This window comes from Centruroides sculpturatus, unplaced genomic scaffold (assembly GCF_000671375.1).
Source record: "Centruroides sculpturatus isolate CEXI.00-Female unplaced genomic scaffold, Cexi_2.0 scaffold161, whole genome shotgun sequence".
Classification (NCBI taxonomy): domain Eukaryota; kingdom Metazoa; phylum Arthropoda; class Arachnida; order Scorpiones; family Buthidae; genus Centruroides; species Centruroides sculpturatus.
The window spans coordinates 347,483-368,468 of NW_019384373.1; the positions used below are offsets into that span (position 1 = coordinate 347,483).

General features: G+C 33.1%; 2 protein-coding genes across 2 annotated transcripts; one reads left to right on the top strand and one right to left on the bottom strand.

Annotated features, from left to right (window-relative positions):
* Positions 1–386: 386 nt before the first annotated feature.
* Positions 387–9,488, bottom strand: LOC111615495 (apoptosis-inducing factor 3-like). The gene is made up of 12 exons (XM_023356901.1): positions 9,353–9,488; positions 3,494–3,551; positions 3,340–3,430; positions 3,147–3,259; positions 2,952–3,061; positions 2,564–2,690; positions 1,683–1,783; positions 1,498–1,612; positions 1,321–1,419; positions 1,174–1,249; positions 600–704; positions 387–525 (listed from the first exon to the last, which is right to left on the bottom strand). Exons 2-12 carry the CDS (start codon positions 3,534–3,536, stop codon positions 501–503), a joined length of 1,005 nt encoding a protein of 334 aa, XP_023212669.1. The 5' UTR covers positions 3,537–3,551; positions 9,353–9,488; the 3' UTR covers positions 387–500.
* Positions 6,903–20,082, top strand: LOC111615787 (serine/threonine-protein phosphatase PGAM5, mitochondrial-like). Its single transcript, XM_023357226.1, has 5 exons — positions 6,903–7,070; positions 8,517–8,695; positions 9,356–9,570; positions 11,145–11,278; positions 19,419–20,082. Exons 1-5 carry the CDS (start codon positions 6,913–6,915, stop codon positions 19,585–19,587), a joined length of 855 nt encoding a protein of 284 aa, XP_023212994.1. The 5' UTR covers positions 6,903–6,912; the 3' UTR covers positions 19,588–20,082.
* The last annotated feature ends 904 nt before the right edge of the window (positions 20,083–20,986 follow it).

Genomic DNA, 20,986 nt, shown 5'->3' on the forward strand with positions numbered 1-20,986 from the left:
AAATATTTGTCATTTAGCTGCCTTATCATATCCCAAAGCAGCCGGGTCGAGTGGTTAGGTCCCGCGTCTTACATCACTAAGGTCTCGGATTCGAGTGGGGAGGGAAACTCGCCAATGATCCTGGTCTTGGGGATCTGCTGTAGAATGTGGGGGGTCATGAACAGAACCAACATTAGGATCGGTTTTATTTTCAACATGTAATTTCTCACTTAATGGGAATTTAACTACAGTTTGAGCTACTGTATAACCGTATTGGAGGAGTCATAATTGTTTAAACTAAGAAACAAATTATTAAAAACAAAAATTTTTAATCAACTATAAATTATAATTACAAATTTAGCTTATCTTTAAATTAAAAACAAAGAAAAATAACCTTTTGTTAAAAATGGAATGCTTAACAAAAGAATTCGGTTTAAGCTTCTTGTTAAAAATACTCATTCGATTAGAAAAGCAAGTGTTTTATAACAATGCATATATACAGATTTTCCCGGTTATGTACTTCATGGCCACTCTTCTGAACTACATCTGAAAAAAAAAACAAATGGAAAAATTGGTATAGAAGTTACGTGAGTCAACGGGTTTCAATCTGTGTAACTTACTCTACGTCGTCTTTTGTTAGCGCTTTGCCAGAAAGCAGAAGCGAAGCAAACTTGGCTGCAATAGGATCGTTATTCATAGATGCTACAGCAACTACCTTTCCTTCTCTACAAGAAAAAGTTCAAAAATTTATTATAAAAATGAATCACTACAAAGCAAACTCTAACCAAAGTGGGACATTGTTCTCATCATATACACAATGCTGAGTGAGAAAACAATTGGTCGAAAGGGTTTCATTCATAACTGTCAATTTTAAGGAAACACTCGACTGGTCGAATGGTTGCCCAAAAGGGTACAAACTGACAGTTCGTATCTAATTTGCAGAGGCTTGTATGCCAGTGCAAACCTAGCTTAAAGTGTAAATTGTCTACATTGTGTAACCTAATAACGTGAGGAGTAAACTCAGTGATGCCAACTAGTTTAACAGGTAATTCCTAAAAACAGTAGTAAATAAATGTTAAAGATTTAAGCATTTCTCACGTGTAGCAGGATAATATAATATACAATCAGCTCACAGCATCTTGAAGTCTACTCTTCACAAATAAATTGGTTATTTTACTACATATGAAAGCTTACCTTATATAATATGCAACAAACTGCAATTTATGTGCATCGCCATGCATTGTAATTTTATCAAATTTTCCTCCATATCCTAAAAATTTAAAATAGCTTTTAAAAAGGTGTTTAATATAATTATATTTGGTGAAATATAAATTCATTTACCGGCATATCTGACACTCTTCCCAAATAACATGGACCAAAAGAATGGAACCGTCAGCAATTTTTCATTTTTATTTAGCATGTTCAGTGCGGCACATCTTCCTGAAAATTAATCACGCAAATGTCATTTCCTTGTAGATATGATACTAAAACAAACTGTGTTTCCCTTCTTTTACTTACCGTGAGCCATTGCTAGTTGCCAATGTCCAATATTTACTCTGGCATCCATTACAGTCAGTGGAAATTCGACGATATCACCTCCGGCAAATATGCCATCCACGTTTGTCTTCATATACTAAATTACAAAGCATTTCATTAAATAACATATCTACACTAAATGTAGATTTCTTAGATTAATCTCCTACCTCGTCGACTACAATCTGCTTTGAAGTATTTAGTTTAATATTTGTATTTTCAAGGAACTCTGTCGACGGTAAAACTCCTGTAAATTGATTTAAAAACCACACTTAACAAGATAAATTGATTTAAATACTGAAATTTCTAATGTTTAAAANGCACACTGTAGAAAAATCTAGAAATACAGTTTTGTATATCATAATAATATTAGTCGTTTCCAGAGAGCTCTATAAAGTAGAGAAAAAAAAATCTATAAATTTAAATTTCTCATAAAATAAACAAACAAAATTTCAAAAGTTGCTACTTTTGGCTGATTTTCTGCGGTCTCTGCTATCTCACTACGTCCCTCTAAAAGTCGCCACGGTTGGGAACACTGGTGAGCAGACATCTAGGGTCTAAAAATAAGGCAAAATGTAATCGCCAGTAAAAAGGAGGAAAAATTTAAGATTTAAAACTATAATTTCTTGTGAACAGCAGTTTGGGCCCCCCCTTCCAAGTGGGCCCTGTGCGAATGCACCTGTTGCACCTGCCTAGTTACGGCTCTGGCAGGAATTGTTGAAAATAAAGCAAAAAGAATTAGGTTCTTTTTATAGGAAAAGCATTGACCACTGTGTGTAGGTATGAATCCAGCTTTGATAATAGAGAGGAAGAGATGTAAAAACACAAGATTTCAAGGCAATGAGATAAATATAAAGTGATTAATGATTTCCGCGTAGACGATAGCATCTTAATTAATAAATATGTATATTTTATGTGATATGCTTGAAATCTAAATTTCCTTGAAACTGTATTTCCTTGTAAATGAGCATAAATTTTAATTAAGTTTGTTTTGATAACAATTGTAAACTCCATAAAGTTTATTTTTGTATGAAAAATTTTAAATACTAACCACCTCCAATGACGATGAATGTTCTCTTATCATCGACGGTTCTCTTTGACGTAGGTTTAACTCTCTTGTTTTTCCCTACTTCGTGACTAGAAGCACTTACTTTAACTTCTCCGCCATCGACTCGAACCTATAAATAAAACTTACAATGAAAAGCATATATTTAAATATAAAGTTTTGGTATTTGAGAACAATTAGAATTAGAAGATTTTTGTATACTATAATACAGTGTAGAATACGCAGCATTATATTCTTCCTGCTTTAAAGCTGTGTATATACTACAGAGTATTTTGCTGAACATTTTCTTTTAGACAATCACCATCTATTAGATCCTTTTCTGGCTTTGAGCCATGCTACATAAGTATTATAAATGAAGTGTGTAAGTCTTTACCCTATAACACGGCAAACTGTCGAGTCCGGGAAAATCTTCAATGTCACCGGTTTTGCTATTAAAACAGGCGCCATGCCACGGACATCTTATTTTACCATTACTCAACACACCTAAAGTAGAAAAAACAAAATACAATTAATTAAATTAAAATTTATAGTGTAATTAAATATAATTAACACTTTAACTAATCATTACCTTTAATTAGAGGGGCGTTATAATGAGTGCATTTCGTACCGAGAGCAGAGAAAGTTCCATCCTCTTTCACAAGTAGGACACTTCCCTGTTGACCCAGTTCATACACTTTCATTCTAAATATAATTTTATTTTTATCACATAATAATCTTTATGGTGTATAAAATATAATTTTCATTAATTAGAAAGCACTTACTCTCCATTTTCTAAATCGTCTTCTCTGCACACGGTTACTTCCACTACATCTTCCGCTGCGCCAGAGTCGGTTTTACTACAATACACACCTTCTGCAGAAAATCAAAACATGCTTTTATTACATGAAAAGGCATCAGAATAATTTACAGACTTACCATTTAATTCACCTCCTTTCCTTTTAGATGCTGAAGTACCCATTATTTAGTTTCACAGCTGTAAAATATTTTAAATAATTTTAATTGTAAATCCCGTATTTGTCAAATAAATGCGATGACTGCAGTCGGTATCACTTAATCGACGATAAAAGGTTTGTAAATTGAGCAAATTGCATAATAAAAAGCAATTAAAAGTTAATCAAACATGCAATTACCCATCTAATTCCACCAATTAACTAATTTTATTGACCAAATAACAAAGTTGTTAAGGAGCAATTCATTTCTATCAGAAGGATTTAAATTCTCCTTCAAATATGGTTAATTAATTGAGCTTATATTTAATAATGTTTGGCAAAGAAGGACACTTAAATTAAAATTATAATAAATTCACATAAGCAGAATGGCAGTGTATAAAAGTGTTGCAGTTCCTATGTCAACATACTGTAGTAAGACATGAGTATAGCAAAGAGACACAAGAGTTGCATCACTGCACACGAAATGAGATATTTAAGGGAATGTGTTGAGCGATGAAGAGGAACTGCATAAGGAGTGAGGATATCATGAAAGAATGTGGTATAAAACAAGCCTGCTTTACAATTATTTGGCTGTATTGAGTAAATGTGAGAAATTACTGGAGAGTACACTTGGGAAGAGTGGAAGGAAAGCTAAACAAAGAGTAACCAAGGAAATCCTGATTGAGGAAAGTGGACGAGCATTTGACGGAGCAAAAGATCATAAGCACAGGAAGTTTACTAGGAGAAAAGCGAGAGAGATATGCAGAGATAGGAGTGTCTGGGGGGATCGCGGAAATGCACATGTGCACCCTTTCTTGCCTCCTGCCCATTCCTTCCGAGAAATGCGCATTTAGATTTCTCTTATTAGATACAGAAGATTCCCGTCTGTTAACTTCTATGATGAATGCAAAGCCTGAAAGCATTTGTGTTGCTCCAAAAAAAGAGATTAAAATTGGATTTAAAGAATTAAAATTAAATTTAAATGAATTAGTATAATTATTAATTAAATTATACATGCTAAATAGGGCTCATTAATATTAATTAATAACATTTATCAGGTTGATTGTATATGCAACTAGCACATCTGGAAGAAAAGATGGAAGTTTGAGCAACATAACTGATAATTTCTGTCAAATATTAAACTTAATTTATATGAATTTAATAAGTAATTTGATCGTTTAATTACTAAACTCTACTTTCATAATAATGTAACCTCATAACATAAACCAATTAAGCAGAATCTTGATAAAACCTCTCGCCTTACCTTTCGCGCAGATAAATTTTTGTAATTCGAAAATTATTCTGCTGTAAACAACATACTTTTATATATTTACTTGAAGACGTGTATCAAATTTAAAGTTTATTGCCATTCACCAGGATATACAAAGTATTGCAAGAGCATTATTGCTTAATGAAAAGGAAGACATTCTGACATCATTACACACAAAATATGAAAGGGAAGGAGAATCGAGTGTCGAAATTCATAAGCATATTACTTAATAAAATTCCACTTGCGTATATAAGTGATTTATAAATTGCTCTCATGTGCCGCTTACTCAATGTTTGTTTATCACGATGAATTGACGATGCGGCGACCCTCTTTCATCGATATTAATCATATTTATTGAACGGTATCTAATTTTCTTGTTGTCAACAACAGGTAGCTGCCCGTCAACGATGCAAGAGTTGAAGTTTTATTCTTTAAAAATAACCATTATCCACAAAATATATGATTAAATAATGTGGTATGTAGATACTCTATCAATACTCTATCTATACAGGTGAGGGCGTGAGAGGAAATGTAACGATAAACGAATATAAATTTTTCCTCTCTTCTCTGCTTTCTACTGCCGTACGAACGACCTAAATACTCGTCGATAACTCGTTCCGAGGAAAAAAGTATAAATGAAAACAAACATGTATCCATTTGTTAAAACAAGAAATGTAAATGCTATCTGTCGGCATAATGCTTCCTTTTATCAGTAGGTAACTGTTTTGCTGTAAAAATAAGCTTTTCTTTCTGGATTTTAATGCATTTTCTCGACTCGGTTTTCTAATTTTCAACTTAGATTTGGAAAAATTCAAGTGAAACATTAACAAACGGATGTAAATGCAAACAAATTCTACGGCAAATATCAGAAAAGAAGAAAATGCTAACATAATACGAGCCAAATATCATAAAAAGGAACGATTACCGACAAAATCCGAGGCGGATATCAAAACACAAGCAACTGCCGACAAAATCTCGGGCAAAAATTAAACGCAGAAACGGTGCGATCGCAGTTATAAAGCGATAAATCCGGTCTCTGGTAAAAGAAAGAAGAATCAAAAACGCCAACATTAACTACAAAATTTCGAGGAGCGGTTCCACTCAAGGTTAGCACGATTATATCTTCGACGCATTCCAATTTATTTCTTAAAAACAAACCACCGAGGGGATTAAACAAGTTTCCGAGAACTTAACGGGGCAAAAATAACCGGACAAGAAAAAAAACACACGAAATTGCAGCCGGATTGATTTATGACCCGATTAAATTTTATATGTGTATGTGTTTAACACACCAACAGCACAATATTTTGTATATAAGTAATAAGAATATTCATCTAAGCATTCAATTTTTGGCTTTAATTTGCTCGGAAAGTAGAAAAACCATGTGTAATTTGGCAGAGATTTCACTTGTAAGAATGGAAAAGCTTTGCTCTACGTTGAAGTAATTGTTTACTTTACACATACAGACAGACCATACATACGCACAGAGGTCATTTATATCAAACGGAATGAATAAAACATGCCTCACACCCGAATAATCAGCCGCAATTGGCGTGTAAACATTGTAAAAACAGGTAAACAAAGAAGGAAAAATGTAAAATAAGAAGATCCAGACACATTAGGGAATGATAAAACGAGTTTAAAGAGATAATTAAGTTAAATTTACGCCCGAAACAAGAAAAATTCCGGTATAAAAAGCAACAACAAACCTGTCTGCTTCGATCAATTGCTATCGACACTGACATGCCCACCTTCCACTCGTAACCTATAAACGAAACTCGATTCGTGTTAGGTTCGATCGTAGTACGGATTCGATTTACGAATAAAAGAAACAGGAATCGAATGTGATTGGTTAATGTATGATTTTTTTTTTTTTAATTTCTTTTTCTGTAGAGTCATTCCGGCCAGATATTTATTCGCCAGGTGGTGCGTTTTTTTTTTTCGATACGAAAAACGCGTTTAGGTTCGATTACGGTAGCGATTTAATTTATAAAATAATAATAATAAATAAGAACGGTCGAATAAAATCGATCGCGATTGGTTAATTTATAATTATTTTAAGACGTCATTTCCCGTGAGGTTTTTCGTCCGCCAGGTGGTGCGGAAGTTTAGAGAAATTGACGAATAATTTAAAAATGTCTGCTAGTAAGCTTCTGTGGAGTGTCATCGGAGGGGGCATAACTGCCGGTTGTTTGGCAATATCGGGGGCCGTCGATTTTAGAAAGCGTGCCAACGCTTCGCTGTTAACGTATCCTTCGAATTCTAACGGTAAATGGGATTCGAATTGGGATAGGTGAGTGGAAAGTTGCAGTTAATGGAGGAAATTTGGAGTCGCTGTGAAGATCTTTGACGAATTCGAACGGGTTGTAGCTATACTTGGCATGTGGCACACTTCAGGTGTGGTGTACACGGGTGCGGAGATAAGGAAAATTATATCGGATGTGGTATTTGTGGTATTATTATAACAACGTGGGACGTACAATGCGCGGGGCATGTAACGTGCCCCACGCATTGTACGTCCCACGAAAGATTACATTGTAAATCTCAATCTGTTCTAAAATAAGATGGTAGATCTCTGATGGAAAGCCGAAGAACGTCAACAAAGCAGAACCGAGACCGACAGTTGTGCCTTTGTGAGTTGCGGAAAAGTCTTCTCGGCAATCTGCAAAGCGGTAGAAGGCCCAGGAGGAAGGTTTCCGTCGGTCCGGATGTTTACGAAAGCATCCAAAGCCCGTCGGTGTCGCGATTCTTGGCTTTTGACGGGAAATCTTTAGTTTGTTCTGATAAAAATGTCTGGCTCTGCTATTGGATTTGGCATATTTAGAGTAGTATATACCACAACCCAATACAATTATCCTAACTGCCGACATCGGCAGTTTTTTATGTGCATGTATGGAAAGATGAAAGAATGTTACCACAAACTCCATGATTAACTAACTGGTTATTGTTTTGTGATGTATCTTAAACGAATTTCTTGTGTGACAAATATCAAATAATGGGTTCGAGTGGAACAGTTGGGATGGTCGAGATGGCCGAAGCATTTAAGGCACTGGCCTGTCGGTTTGAGGGATCCAGCGAGCAACTCTTCTGGAATAAAGGCCCTCTTAGTACTCGCAGAACAATAAGTAACAGATACACCTTTTTAATTCCAGGAAGGAGCCGATAATTCCCCGTTTAAAGGCCTGGAACAATCCGAGGAAGGCCTTTAAACGTGGCCGGAAACTTTTGTTCCGAATAAATTTAAGTTGCTGTATCTAGACTTCCCGCTGATCCCATTAAACTCTTCGACAATTTTTTGCCTACTGTGGTTCCCCGACAGTAGTGTGGCGTAAACTAATAATAATTTATACTTTAATTTTCTTACATTAAAATGAAATTTAACTAACTCACAAAAAATCTTAACATAAAGCTGGGTTTACATTGTCATACGAACTACTGTAAACCCAAAAATGCACTCTCATCAAAGCAAAATCTTGATCCAAGTTAGAACTTGGCCAGTCAAAACACTAGTCGAGTAACTGTCACAACTTTGGTTTGTTGGACAATCCAATTTGTCAATCGGTCCATCAGTCCAATAAACCAAAGTCGAGACAGTTTCGACTCTAACAAATTGGTCAAACGGTCGACAAAAGGGGACAAACTGATTGGCCCGTATCTATTTAGTGGTTCATATGTCAATACAAACCTAGCCTAAATGATGATATAAAAAACAATTTATTTGGTTATTTAAATTATCTAGGAGAGAACCATCTAGTTTAGTCAACCCTCCAAAGAATTTGAGTGCAGAAGAGGAAAATAGATATAATGAACGTTTAGAACAAGTGAGATCGAGAGCGACTCGTCATTTATTTTTAATACGACATGGTCAGTATGTTAAGGAGGGAAGCGGTGACTACGATAGAGTACTCACCGATCTAGGTAAGTTTTAAAAGCATTTTTTAACTAAATACTTCTTTGCCTGGAACGTTTTACGTGGAAAGTACAAAAAGCTCCATGACCGCTGCCATATTGCTTGAATATGTCGATATGAAAACATTTTAAATGCTGCGACCTTCAAATACTGTTGACCCTTCTGCCAGAGATCATGCAACTATTCGAACCATCTTTCAGCAAGCAGACTGTTCTGTAACATCATAATGAAAGCATTTCCCCTTTAAGAGGCCCACCAGTAATCAAGTGGTTCCATTCCTTGAACACTGGTAGTTCTGTTGTGGGTTCACATCTCGTCAAGACAAGCTGGCCACGTGGAGTTCTTTGTGTTTTCTCTATGTCTGTAACACCTGAATAGGGGCTAATTACCCTTAAAAAGACCTCTCGGAAGGCATTCCCCCTAGGCAGATCTAATTTAACAAAACAAACAAAACATTTCCCCTTTTAAAGGGGAAATGTTTTGTTTGTTTTGAAGGTAAAAATCACTAGGTGTGGAATAGGGCAAATAGAAATGGTGTGAAAACAATAGAATAGCTAGAACTTCTTGAATGTAACGTTCAAAAAGATATTAAAAGTATCAAATTATAATTGAAATTTATTAAAATTTTAAGTAATTAGATTGAATATGAACTACATTTTACTTACCAGGTAGAAAACAGGCTTTAAGAACTGCTCAACGTCTCAAAGACTTTGGATTTTCCTACACTAAAATCGTTCAGTCGTCGATGACGAGAGCCAGAGAGACTGCAGAAATCATCTCCAAATTATTTCCCGAAGTCCCATTGGAAGAATGCGACTTATTGAGAGAAGGGGCGCCGTTTCCTCCCGAACCGCCTTCGAAACACTGGAGACCGAAAAATCACGTAAGACATATTTAATTTACGAATGTTGATTCTCTCCGCAGATACATAAATGAACGACATTAGATTAATTGAAGTAGTTCAAATTTCGAATGCAGAAAGCACAATATAAATTGGATCTTTACAGTTTTCTGAGAGTATCCTAATTAGGATGCTCCTGGAAAGCTGCAAAATCCCCATGCAAAATAAACTAGAATTTGTAAAAATTTAACTTGCATAGGGATTTCAGTTTTGCAACTTTTACAAATTCTAGTTTATTTCTACATTTTTGCACAGACATTATTTTCCACATTAGCAGTTGATTGTCATTAAAGTTGTTGATTCTTGGTAGTAGTCTGGCCTGGGCACGTTGGGTTCTATTTCACACCATTTGGCTCCATCACAACCCTGGCCAAACCAATGATGGGTATTACGAAATGGGCTTCTTGGCAACTGTAAGATGAATATTAGTGAATATGTACAGTACTTAATGTTGCCTTTCTTTAAGCATGTGTTTCTTAAATATTATTCAAATAAAAAATATACCTTTTAATGTTCTTCATCAAATGCAATCAAGGAATACCAAACAAGTGGTTTTCATAGTATTGAAATTTTCCACTTTAGCTAGGATCTAAAAGAAAAATTAATTTAGTTTGATAAATTAAACAGATATCTACTATAAATATATAAACTATTCAATGAACACAAGGGACTTGTAAACATAAGATAAACACCAAAGATAAGGGATGCGAGAAAGTCTGTGTGACAGTAAGGGTCGGTTTACAGTCCACTGCTAAAAGGAAGTTTGTGGTTTTGCTATGATTGCTATCCTTCACTCTACACATCAAAGTATAGATGAACACTTCTGGTCTAGTGACACAAAATTAAATCAAGTACAACTTCAACATGTGCTGATTCCATGTGCCAAGTTAGCCATTGGCCAGTTTGATGATGTTCTAGCAACGGCTAGCAATCTTGAGACTCTGTACTGTCATCGGACTATAAACTGGCCATGTTGTAAGAACAAATTATGACAAATGGACTTTCAAAATCGCCAATAGAACATTAAAAGAAAACATGGCAGAATGTCCACTAGCCTCGGGATCAGAACATTGAGCTTATGCCATAGAAGAAAAGTAAAGGACAAAGAATACTGCATTATAAAGACATATTGTGATAATCTTAGATAAGGAATGTACAGTCGACCCCCCCCCATAACACTGTTGATTATTCCGTTTTATATGAATTCCATGTTGTACAAGTCGCTTAGATTTTACAAATACGTGTGCCGGGCTGTGAACGGCTCACATATTTGTAAAATCTAAGTGACTTGTACAACATGGAATTCATATAAAACAGAAAAATCAACAGTGTTATAGGGGGTCGACTGTATGTTTGGATGATTTTTATGTCCCCATATGACATGGTTGCACATAATTCTTTTCAATACAGTTCAGAATATGTAAACTTGCATGCAAAACATAAAGTGACGAACGGTTGCGAAGTGCATTCTGTATGGCAAGTAGTAGATTGAATCACTTATGATTAATTGAAAGTTACAAAACAAAGTTATTGATTACAAAACTTTCTTATTTTAGCAGTTCTTTGAAGACGGAGCACGAATCGAAGCGGCCTTTAGGAAGTACTTTCACAGAGCTCCAGCCTCTCAGAGAGAAGACAGTTATGAAATTATCGTATGTCATGCAAATGTAATTCGTTATTTTATATGCAGGTAAGTTCCACTATAGTTTATTACTATCAAATTACCTTAAATTTGTACGCAATATTCTAATTACTTACATTTTATAAATCTTAATATTCTACAGTACACACAAGGTGCTTTGGGCAAAGAATTACTTTAATTTAAGAAAGAAACCCTTGTTTTGAAGCCTTTTTATTTGAGGTTACGGCACTCGGTGGATAAATCCACCGAGTGCCGTGGTCATATCTGGGGTCAGATATATGAAGATTTTACTCATTGTTAGCATTTATATTAAAAATATAGAAAGTTTTTTATAGTAAAATCTCATAATAGATTATACCATACACAAATTTATTTATTTATTATGATTAATAATATAAGATGAGATTTTATTTAAAAAATAATTTATGCAACTCATTGGTAGATTTTTTTATATTAGTAGCTTGAGAAATTTAAGTTGTAAATATTTGTGTGCAAGTTATTTTAATGGGATGATTACTAATTTATTGTGTAAAGCTTTCAGTTAATATTATCTTGGAAAATGTCTTTCTGCTGCTGTAGACTAATTGCAATCAATAAGTAGTAGCATGCACTTTTAAGACAAAACATTTCTATATAATTGGAGGGAATTCTTCATTATTACTTCTGATTAATCTGGCCTTATCTTACCTCTTTTGGATCCTGCTTAGGAATATCATAAGGTAATCCTGATGGTACGGTAAAGGCTAGAGTGTAATTTGTTAAGTCCAGATCAGATTCTTAAATTTTTGAATGATCAGGCCTTGTCTTCATCGTCAAGCTGCCTTTGTAATGGCCTAGCAAAGTTCACGACTGGCTTGTAAAAAGCTCTTTTATGTTTATATTTGTCGTAGAGGATTAATAATCAGAATTTCACGCAGTGCCACTCAATTTCAGCAAATGCTTAGTTAATTTGGGCTCGTTAGTTGTGACTAATCATGTTAGTCCCGTATAGTGAAAGAATTTAAACAAATAATAATAAAAATCTACCATAATGGATAAAGAGCTGTCAGTTATACAGCCATAACTGTAGGTGGCTTATGTGGCCAAGCATTACGTAAACACTCCCACTCCATCATAATACATCGTAACAATTCCACATATCTACCCACCCGTATCTGCATTACATAATTTATGGACAGCCTGTCTCTCCACATAAATAGGCACTTTTAAGCCATCTTTTCAAGCTGTTAGACTCGACATTTGCTTGATAACATGCATTATAAGTTATCTATCACTAACGGTGTTAACAATTAAAATGTTCCACATTTAAAGCATTGGTTATTCACTTGCAGTAATTTAAATAGTTGAAATTTTATTTCAGCTATACACTAGCTGCTGTTCTGCAAAGAAAAAAAATGGTCAAACAATAATGGATTAGTGTTACTTATAATTGTTTCAATGTGTCCTTACCACTAGACACTGATTGTAGATTTTTCTGGGATCTTCTTCGTGCATCCAGCACCTAAATAGGGGGCCAGTTTACTATAGTAAGTCCTCAAATTCTCTTCGGCAGTGTTACATCCCATCAAACCAAACCGATCTGTTGTATTATCTGCATTCGTGTATGAGAAAAAATGCAAAGTAAGTTATTGATAAAGTTATTGTTCTAGTCATGCCAAATAATTAAATGTTTTAAATAATTTCTTCTAAATTAGTAATGAATTATTGATTTTGAAATTACTAAAGTATCTATAGCAAATATTTAAGAATTGCCGAATCACCCAATTATGAGCGAATGTTTATTTACTTGGAATTTTGCCTGTTTAAGTAATTATCAAAAACTTTACTATCATTTAATGGATTTGTGATTTAATGTGTCATTGAATTTATATTGACATAGAAACTATTGGTATTTCTTAGCATATTTTTAACAGAAATCAATATATTATCAGTTTGTTTTTCATTTTATTACACATTTATTAAATTGTTAGCAGCAGTTAATAAATTTTCTGGTCTGTAAAGATTATTTTTAGCTGCGTATGTGGACATTTCTCCACCTTTGCGGTATGTCAAATTCGGTTAGGATTAATGGAATACGCAGTGCAACTCTCGGGTGATCTGCCGAAAAGGATGCCTCCTAAAAGGACTTTCTATGGAAAACTCGCCCCTGTTTAGGTGTTAGAGACGTAGAGAAAACTCGATACGACCAGTCCATCAGTGGGGAGCAAATCCAATGTTCAGCAGTTTCATCCATCTCAAATCATACCAAGTTTATAAAGATCTAAAGAAAGAGTTATCTATTAACATTATTTAATTGAAGGCATAAGAAGTTGAGGATAAGATGATGACATATGTGGATTTTCACCTACCTCTGAGAGAGAAAAATATATGATAAACTTGATAAAACAAATGAAAAGCGATTTAAAACTTTTTCTATATAATTACATTACGTTATATGACCAAAAGATGAGTAGTAAATTTTCCTGATGAATCACTCAAAGATGCTCCCTGGAAAGGCCTGCTTTTTGCTGTTCATAATGACAAATTTCATTAATTACAGCAGCAGATTCTTCCCTAATTTTTGTTATGTTTTGACAACGATTACTGTTATATCTAACAGAAGGAAAGTGTGGCGATCGGTCAAAAAACGACCCCTCGAGACTTCTCACATTTTTGGACTTGGGACCTTGAAATGTCGAGAAATGCAAAAAACTTTGGGAGTTTTTTGCATGTGTGAGAGGAGGCACAACTTCGTTCATCCACTTTGAAGCTTAATAACTCCTGTGCCTTTCGTTGAAAATTTCCAAAATTTTGCATGGCGGTTTGTGTATTACGGGCATCGATGCCATTACATTTTGACAGTTAAAGGTCGAGGAGGTAGCGTGTCATATTTCAAGTCAGGTCAGACTTAATGACTATTTTACTCATTATTAGCATTTTCTCCCCTAAAAATAAGCTTTTTGCCATTTTAAAATAATAATAATAAAAAACTTTTAATAAAACACTGTAACAGATGGCACCACGCGCAATTTTAAATTCTCTTGTCACAAAAGTGATGCAGTTTTTTACTATAATGATGCTTTAAATAAAGAAATTTTAATGAAAATGTGACTGGATCAGGGGTCAAACTAATGTATAACATAAGGCAATTTTATTTTTTTAATTAATAATAATACAATTAAAATACTTGCTAGGGCAGGAATAACTATAAAGTATTAAATCCTACTTTTCATTAAGAAAATAAATAAAAATACGATAAAAGGTGGGTTGTTATTCAGAAACTTCAAACACCTGCTAAAGGTATGATTATTTGATATAATTAACTTCAAAAATCTGTATTTTCTCATAAAAAATCTCATTAAACTAGCTTTGTATTGTTACTAAGGAGTGTACATTTTGATTTAAACTTCCATAATTTTTGATATTGAAAATAAACTCAACTTGGCGGTCGTTCTTATCTTCTCTCTTCCATCGTCCTATTAAGAAGGACAAGGACGATGAAAATAAATATATCGTTAACGGCCGGTTACATTAAGCTTTGTTAAGTTCTAATGTTATATGATATCGATGACAAAAGTTACCAGTATCAATCTTTGTCAATTAGAAAACTGGTTATAAACAATGGATCTTGTAAAGAATATAATTGCTGGAAGTTGTTAAAGTGTTTAATATGTCGACAGCTAGATATGCGATGCTTCCTGAACGTAATTTATGGATAAATAAAAAATTTGTCGTAGTTTTCACACATTTAAAAGATTTTTAATGTCATTATTTTTATTAGTAATATAATAGGAAAGAAGTTTAATTTTTCCAGTATCATAACATTGAATCATTGACAACTGGATGGATGACAAATCTGTAAGGGTAAAAATCCCAGATTTTTTATATTTTTTAAACTTTCCCGACAGTTATACGTAAGAGGGAAAGTATGGCGATCGGTCAGAAAAAAATGACTCCCCGAGACTTTTAATTTTTGGACTTGGGACCTTGAATTGCCGAGAAATGCAAAACAATTGAGGGGTAATTTCTGTATGTATGGATGTTTGAGTATGGAAGGGGCACAATTTTTTTAAACCCTTTTTGAAGCTTAATAACTCTTGTGCTTTTTGTCGAAAATTTCAGAAATTTTGCAGGAAGGTTGTTTATTAGGGAGATTCCCGTTAAATTTTGATGATTAAAGGTCGAGGGGGCGGAGAGATAAAGAGGGTCGTGTGTATCTCCAGTAGGGTCGGATTTAACTATTTTATAATAGTTATAATTATAACTATTATACATAATAGTTATATATAAAATATGATAACAGATGGTGCCACCAAATTGTTGCCAGAAGAGTTTAGCAACTTGTTGCTAATTTTTTAGGCCTTTCCCTCACCGTTTGGCCGAACCCATGATGTGCATTTGGACAATAAGAAGGCCCTTTTCCTTGTTTTATTGATTTTTTTTTATTCATTTATTTTTATGGTTTTTCAGTTAGACATGCAATTCACATTTGTCACTTACTAGATCCTATCTCATTTCTTGGGCTGTGCCAACTTTCTGGAATACAAAGTATAGATATATACTATGGATAATCTTACGTAATAAGAACTCGACGGCATATCTTGGATCTCCGATTATATTGTTCTTTTGCGTCTAAAATGCTTACAGGCTGCTATGTATTTAAACTAGACATATGTTTGTGTTTTATAACACTGACAACAGAGAGATTACCAAAAACTACAATGTATCCGATCTTAGTTACCATACATTATCCACATTGACAAGTCTATGGAGTGAATTTTAAGTGCCTTCTTGTAATTTTATCTGGATTGAAAACTTGAGGAAAAGCAATTGTAAACTTTTCAGTTTAAATTTATAAGGAATATTAAGAAGAAAAGTATCAAATATTTACAATTTTTAATGATTTCTGGGCAAGATAGATCATTAACAAAATGAACAATTGTTTGGCTTTTAAACTATTTAAATATTTATTCTACAGTTTTTGAAAAAAATCAAAACATTTCAAGTAACGTCACCATCCAAAACACGAGATTTCTATCGATTTTTAGATACGTACATATTTCAAAATACATTCTTGCTGTATGAATGATTGCAACTCGTGTTGCACAATATTGTTTTCTTAATTTATAGCCACAAGCAAAGAATTTGGGACAATGTTGCTACATTACTGACTTATTGTTTACAAAAATGGGAAATGTAAACTTATCGTTGTGATGATTCAGCATTAATATGTTCTGGGAATGTTTACAAATGTGTTAGGGAGATAATAAATGTTAAGTATTGAATATCTTAATAATAATAATAATAAATATTAACACACTATTTAGTCTAAGATCTAAAATTAATCATTACTGTAAGGTTATAAAGCTTCATTTTATCTTGAACATGTATTAAAATTCATACAAAAAATATCTTTTACGTTGTAAATATAGCAATTTTAATCGCTGCAATGTAACTAACAATATACACTATATAAATGCAAAAGAGTGACTTTGAAAACGTTGATTATATTGTGCACATGATTAGGTCTGACAAAGTGGGTGGACAATTTTGTATATGCTGTATTTCTTCAATTAAATCTGAGGGAGTTAAGGTACTGTTAGAAATAAACCCCAGGTTGAAAATGTTTTGAAATGTGCACTATACAGAGTGGCAGGTAAGGAGTGTAATTACAATTCTATTCCTTCAAATTGTCTAGAGTCAGAGAGTGCACTATTCAAAGCTTTATGGGAATATTATTTGAAATAAAATTATAAATATTATCAAATATTAAGCATAGGAAAGTCGCGATAAAGTTTGCGAGTCGAGAGCTTATCGGTATTTCGAATCTTATAGCTGTAACTCATAAATACAGTCAATAAACTGTTTTGAGAGTTTGGAAAATGCATAATTAAGGTATTTCTTTCAATTTTTAACCATTCATCTCCTGTTACAACGTAATAAACCACAGTCTGGAAAGAACCCATGGGGATACGTATATTCTAAAAATAACCGCACAGGAATTTAATTGAGAAAAATACAGTACATGCTGTCATTAGGCTCGTCTATGGGTTGAATAAGAACAAAATTGTCATATTCTCTCATCTTTAATGAGATATTATATCTGCTAATTATCCATTATGCATTGAAAAATGCTCAATAACTTTAAATATCTGTATTATTGTAATTAAATTTCCGACGTGCATTGTTTATGCAGTCAAATACTTAAAGGAAATTAAGCCAGGATGAAGTGAATACTCCGAAAATACTCACTTATTGTTTTAATACTATTTTTAACTTGTGATTGATTTTACCAAAACTGAATGAGTATAATTAAATGCAAATTTTAAAAATAAATAAAGCTATTATGCATTTTATAATGCTTAACGGATAATTAGATGTTTTGTGCAATTTAATCAAATAATAATAAAACTATATCTTTTGATCCTGTACTCGTGTAAAGGTGGATTTATACTGACAGGACTTGTATTATTATATTATGGAGTATATTATAGTATATATGCATAAAAAACCATTTACTACTATATATGAATTGACAATTCATTCAATACAACTTGACATTTTTGTCTAACTCATTCATTTACAGGAATTGCATGACTCGAGCAAAGACCTTTAAGGTTGTGTCGTTTACTTGAGTCATCAAATTTCAGTATAAGTGTACTCAGCTATTTTTAACTCCTTTGTAAATGAGATGGGAGTATGCACGATTGCACAATTGTATTTTCTTAACAATAAGTTCATTAAAGTATAACATTCTTCCCGAATGCATCTTCTATAGAACATTGATTTATTAGCTATTTTAGAGCCTCGTACACAGAAATTATTTATCGTGGTATTCGTGCCGAGAAAGTAAATGAAGTAATTGAGGATATTTAAGTCTCTGTAAATTATTTTCCACGACAAATTTAATTAAATGTGGCACTATTAAATTACGTTAAATGTGGCACAAGTTTATATATATTTAATTTAAATATTGATTAATAAATTAAAATAGCGTCTTCGTATTTCTATTTTGATCCTATCGATCTAATGACTGCAGAGATTCGATTTAATGAAATAATCGGTCCTATTCACTACCGATCGTAATTCGATATCCAAGTGTGGGAAGTGTATTTATTTTAATAGTGGAATATCAGGTAACGACATTTTTAAATATATAGGATTACTCTGTTCCAAATCTATTACTATTTTTCTACGAAACTCGATAAAATTTACTAGAATTAAGCGAAAACAAAGCTTATAATAATTGACTGGATCGAGTTTTATCAGTGGGTAATGCGGCATTTGTTCTGTTTAAGGTATTGTTTTGTATTAAAATACTTTAATTTCTTCTTCTAATTAAGATATTTTTCAGTGCTTTAAGTAAAGAGTGGCCCAAAAGCCAGTTGTTAAATATATGAATCATAAACTAAATTTATGTAAGTGTATACCTAAAATAAATGAAATAGAGTACGGTTAACTGACTTCTGGACCACCCTGTATATTTTATACGTAAAATGTTTGTTTTGTTGAAAGAAGTTGATAGTTTTCTTTACGTGTCTAAAAGTCAATTTACGAACAGGTCAGGGACAAGTTCCAGATGAAGAGAATGCATTCAGAATATAAATAAGCACGTGTTGTTACAAATTTTTAATTAAATATATTCATTAAGTAATGACCTTTGTGTGTTTCTCTATATGTTTATTGTAGCATGCTAGTGTGTATACATCTCTGACATCTCAGTTAAAGTATCCTAGAGCCATCCTAACGCTATCTTTGAGTCGCACTTATTCTATCTACCATTTTAGAGGATCCTGATTTGAGTCCGGGAAGACCTCAAAAATTTCCATGAATGATTTGACTCATATATGTTAGCCTTGTCCTTGCCAAACATGTAATAAACATGGATAAATGCCCTTGTGTTTTCACCATATAGAGTCAGTTAAGAAAGAAAAAAACAATCTGACTGGGATGCTGGACTCGATTTTTTACATATCCAAAGTTTACTGCAAGTCGCACTTGTGCATATGTATAGACTGTATAGTGTAATGTGCATTAATAAATCAATCGACATTCTTTATTCCCATGCTTGGGCTATTAATATATATATACATATATATATATTATATCATTATTTAGGTGCAAGATAACATTGAATTTTTGTGATTTCAAATGATAAATATTTATTGAATTTTTCTCTGCTTATATTAAAATCTTCATTTTCTTTCAGAGCCCTGCAAGTACCGCCGGAAGCATGGAAAAGATTTATGCTGTTCCATGCAAGTATAACGTCAATAACAATTAAACCGAATGGTAGAGTAATAGTGTTTGGAATAGGTGACAGTGGTCATATACCTCCGATGGAATTATCAGTTTCTTTTCAACAAGGACTTAAATAAGAGTATAAATAATGGAATTTTCCTATACTAGTTTAATAATTCGATGACAAGACTTTGTCGAAAGAGTGTTTAGATGGTGATATCACGGTTTGTTTTGATGTGGCATCAAATAAATGTTTGAGAGAAATTTAAGATTTTTATGGTTGTATGTAGAATCATTTATAAACTGTCAGAATCACCTTGATGTATTCCAGTCTGTTGGATCTGGTCTTAATAACAGGAAAAGTTAATTACAAATATGTAATTTGGATTTAGCACATCTGTTACTTTTTTAAAGATATATTAATAGATACTAATTTAATTTATAAATGGGTACATTCCAGTATCAATCAGTCTCGGCTAAAACTGCTGCACCAGTGAGAGGTTTAATACGCTTTTGCTGGAATGTCTGTCAACCTAACAAGACAGCGGAAGCAAACGGTGCTATAGTGGCATTTGAAGACTTTTGTCAAAATAACTTTGGATTAATAAAGATGATATTTAAAATAGTATTAATAATGAAACTGTGGAGGTAGCCATATTTCTTTGTCAGAGCTCACTGTATCCACAGACCAGCGAGTGGCTACACGTGTAAACTGTGTTCCATCCGTGTATACAAACTGATGAATATGTCAGTGAATATTAAACATAGTTTGCTGATGCATCATTAAATGCATATTGAAACATACCCGATGTTTCAAGCAAGTTTAGAATTTCAATGTTCATTGATTGTGCTCAATTACACGAAGTGAACAGTAGAACAGTACCAAATTCATGAATCGACAATGGTACTATATTGACAAGTTGAAAGATTTGTCATAATTTAAATATTTTTGAAATATTAATGGATGTGTTCAAAAAAATGTGGAATGATTTTTAATATAAAAATATCCTTATTAGCATTTACTGAAATTAATTTTATTTTATATAAACAGAATTTACAATATGCCACATTTTTAAATAATCAAAATAAAGGTGCAGAAAGCCTGCTGTGTAAGAAACATATATTCATAGCAAAATATTAGTTTCTTTTTTTCTCATGATTAATAGAAGTCATACTAAATGAGACTGGTTAAGCTATAATTCAGTTTAATTAATATTTGTATAGGAAAAAAAACTTAATTATAAAATGCAATGTTGAAAATTAAAGAACAAAAGGATTCTTTTCATCAGTCCAAATTCAAGCAATTTATTAATTAAAGTTTGCTATAACCTGTATTGGAACAATATTTTATATATAACTTATGTCATAAATGGTCCAATATACAGAAGCTGTAATATAGAAGAGCCACGGTTTGATCTCTGTGGGTATAAACCAATAAATTTACTACCGATATACACAGATGGATGAATGGTTAAAGCAGTAAAGCCTATCATTTGAAGGGTCCAGCTTGGATTATCAATTTTCACAGCTGGTTTC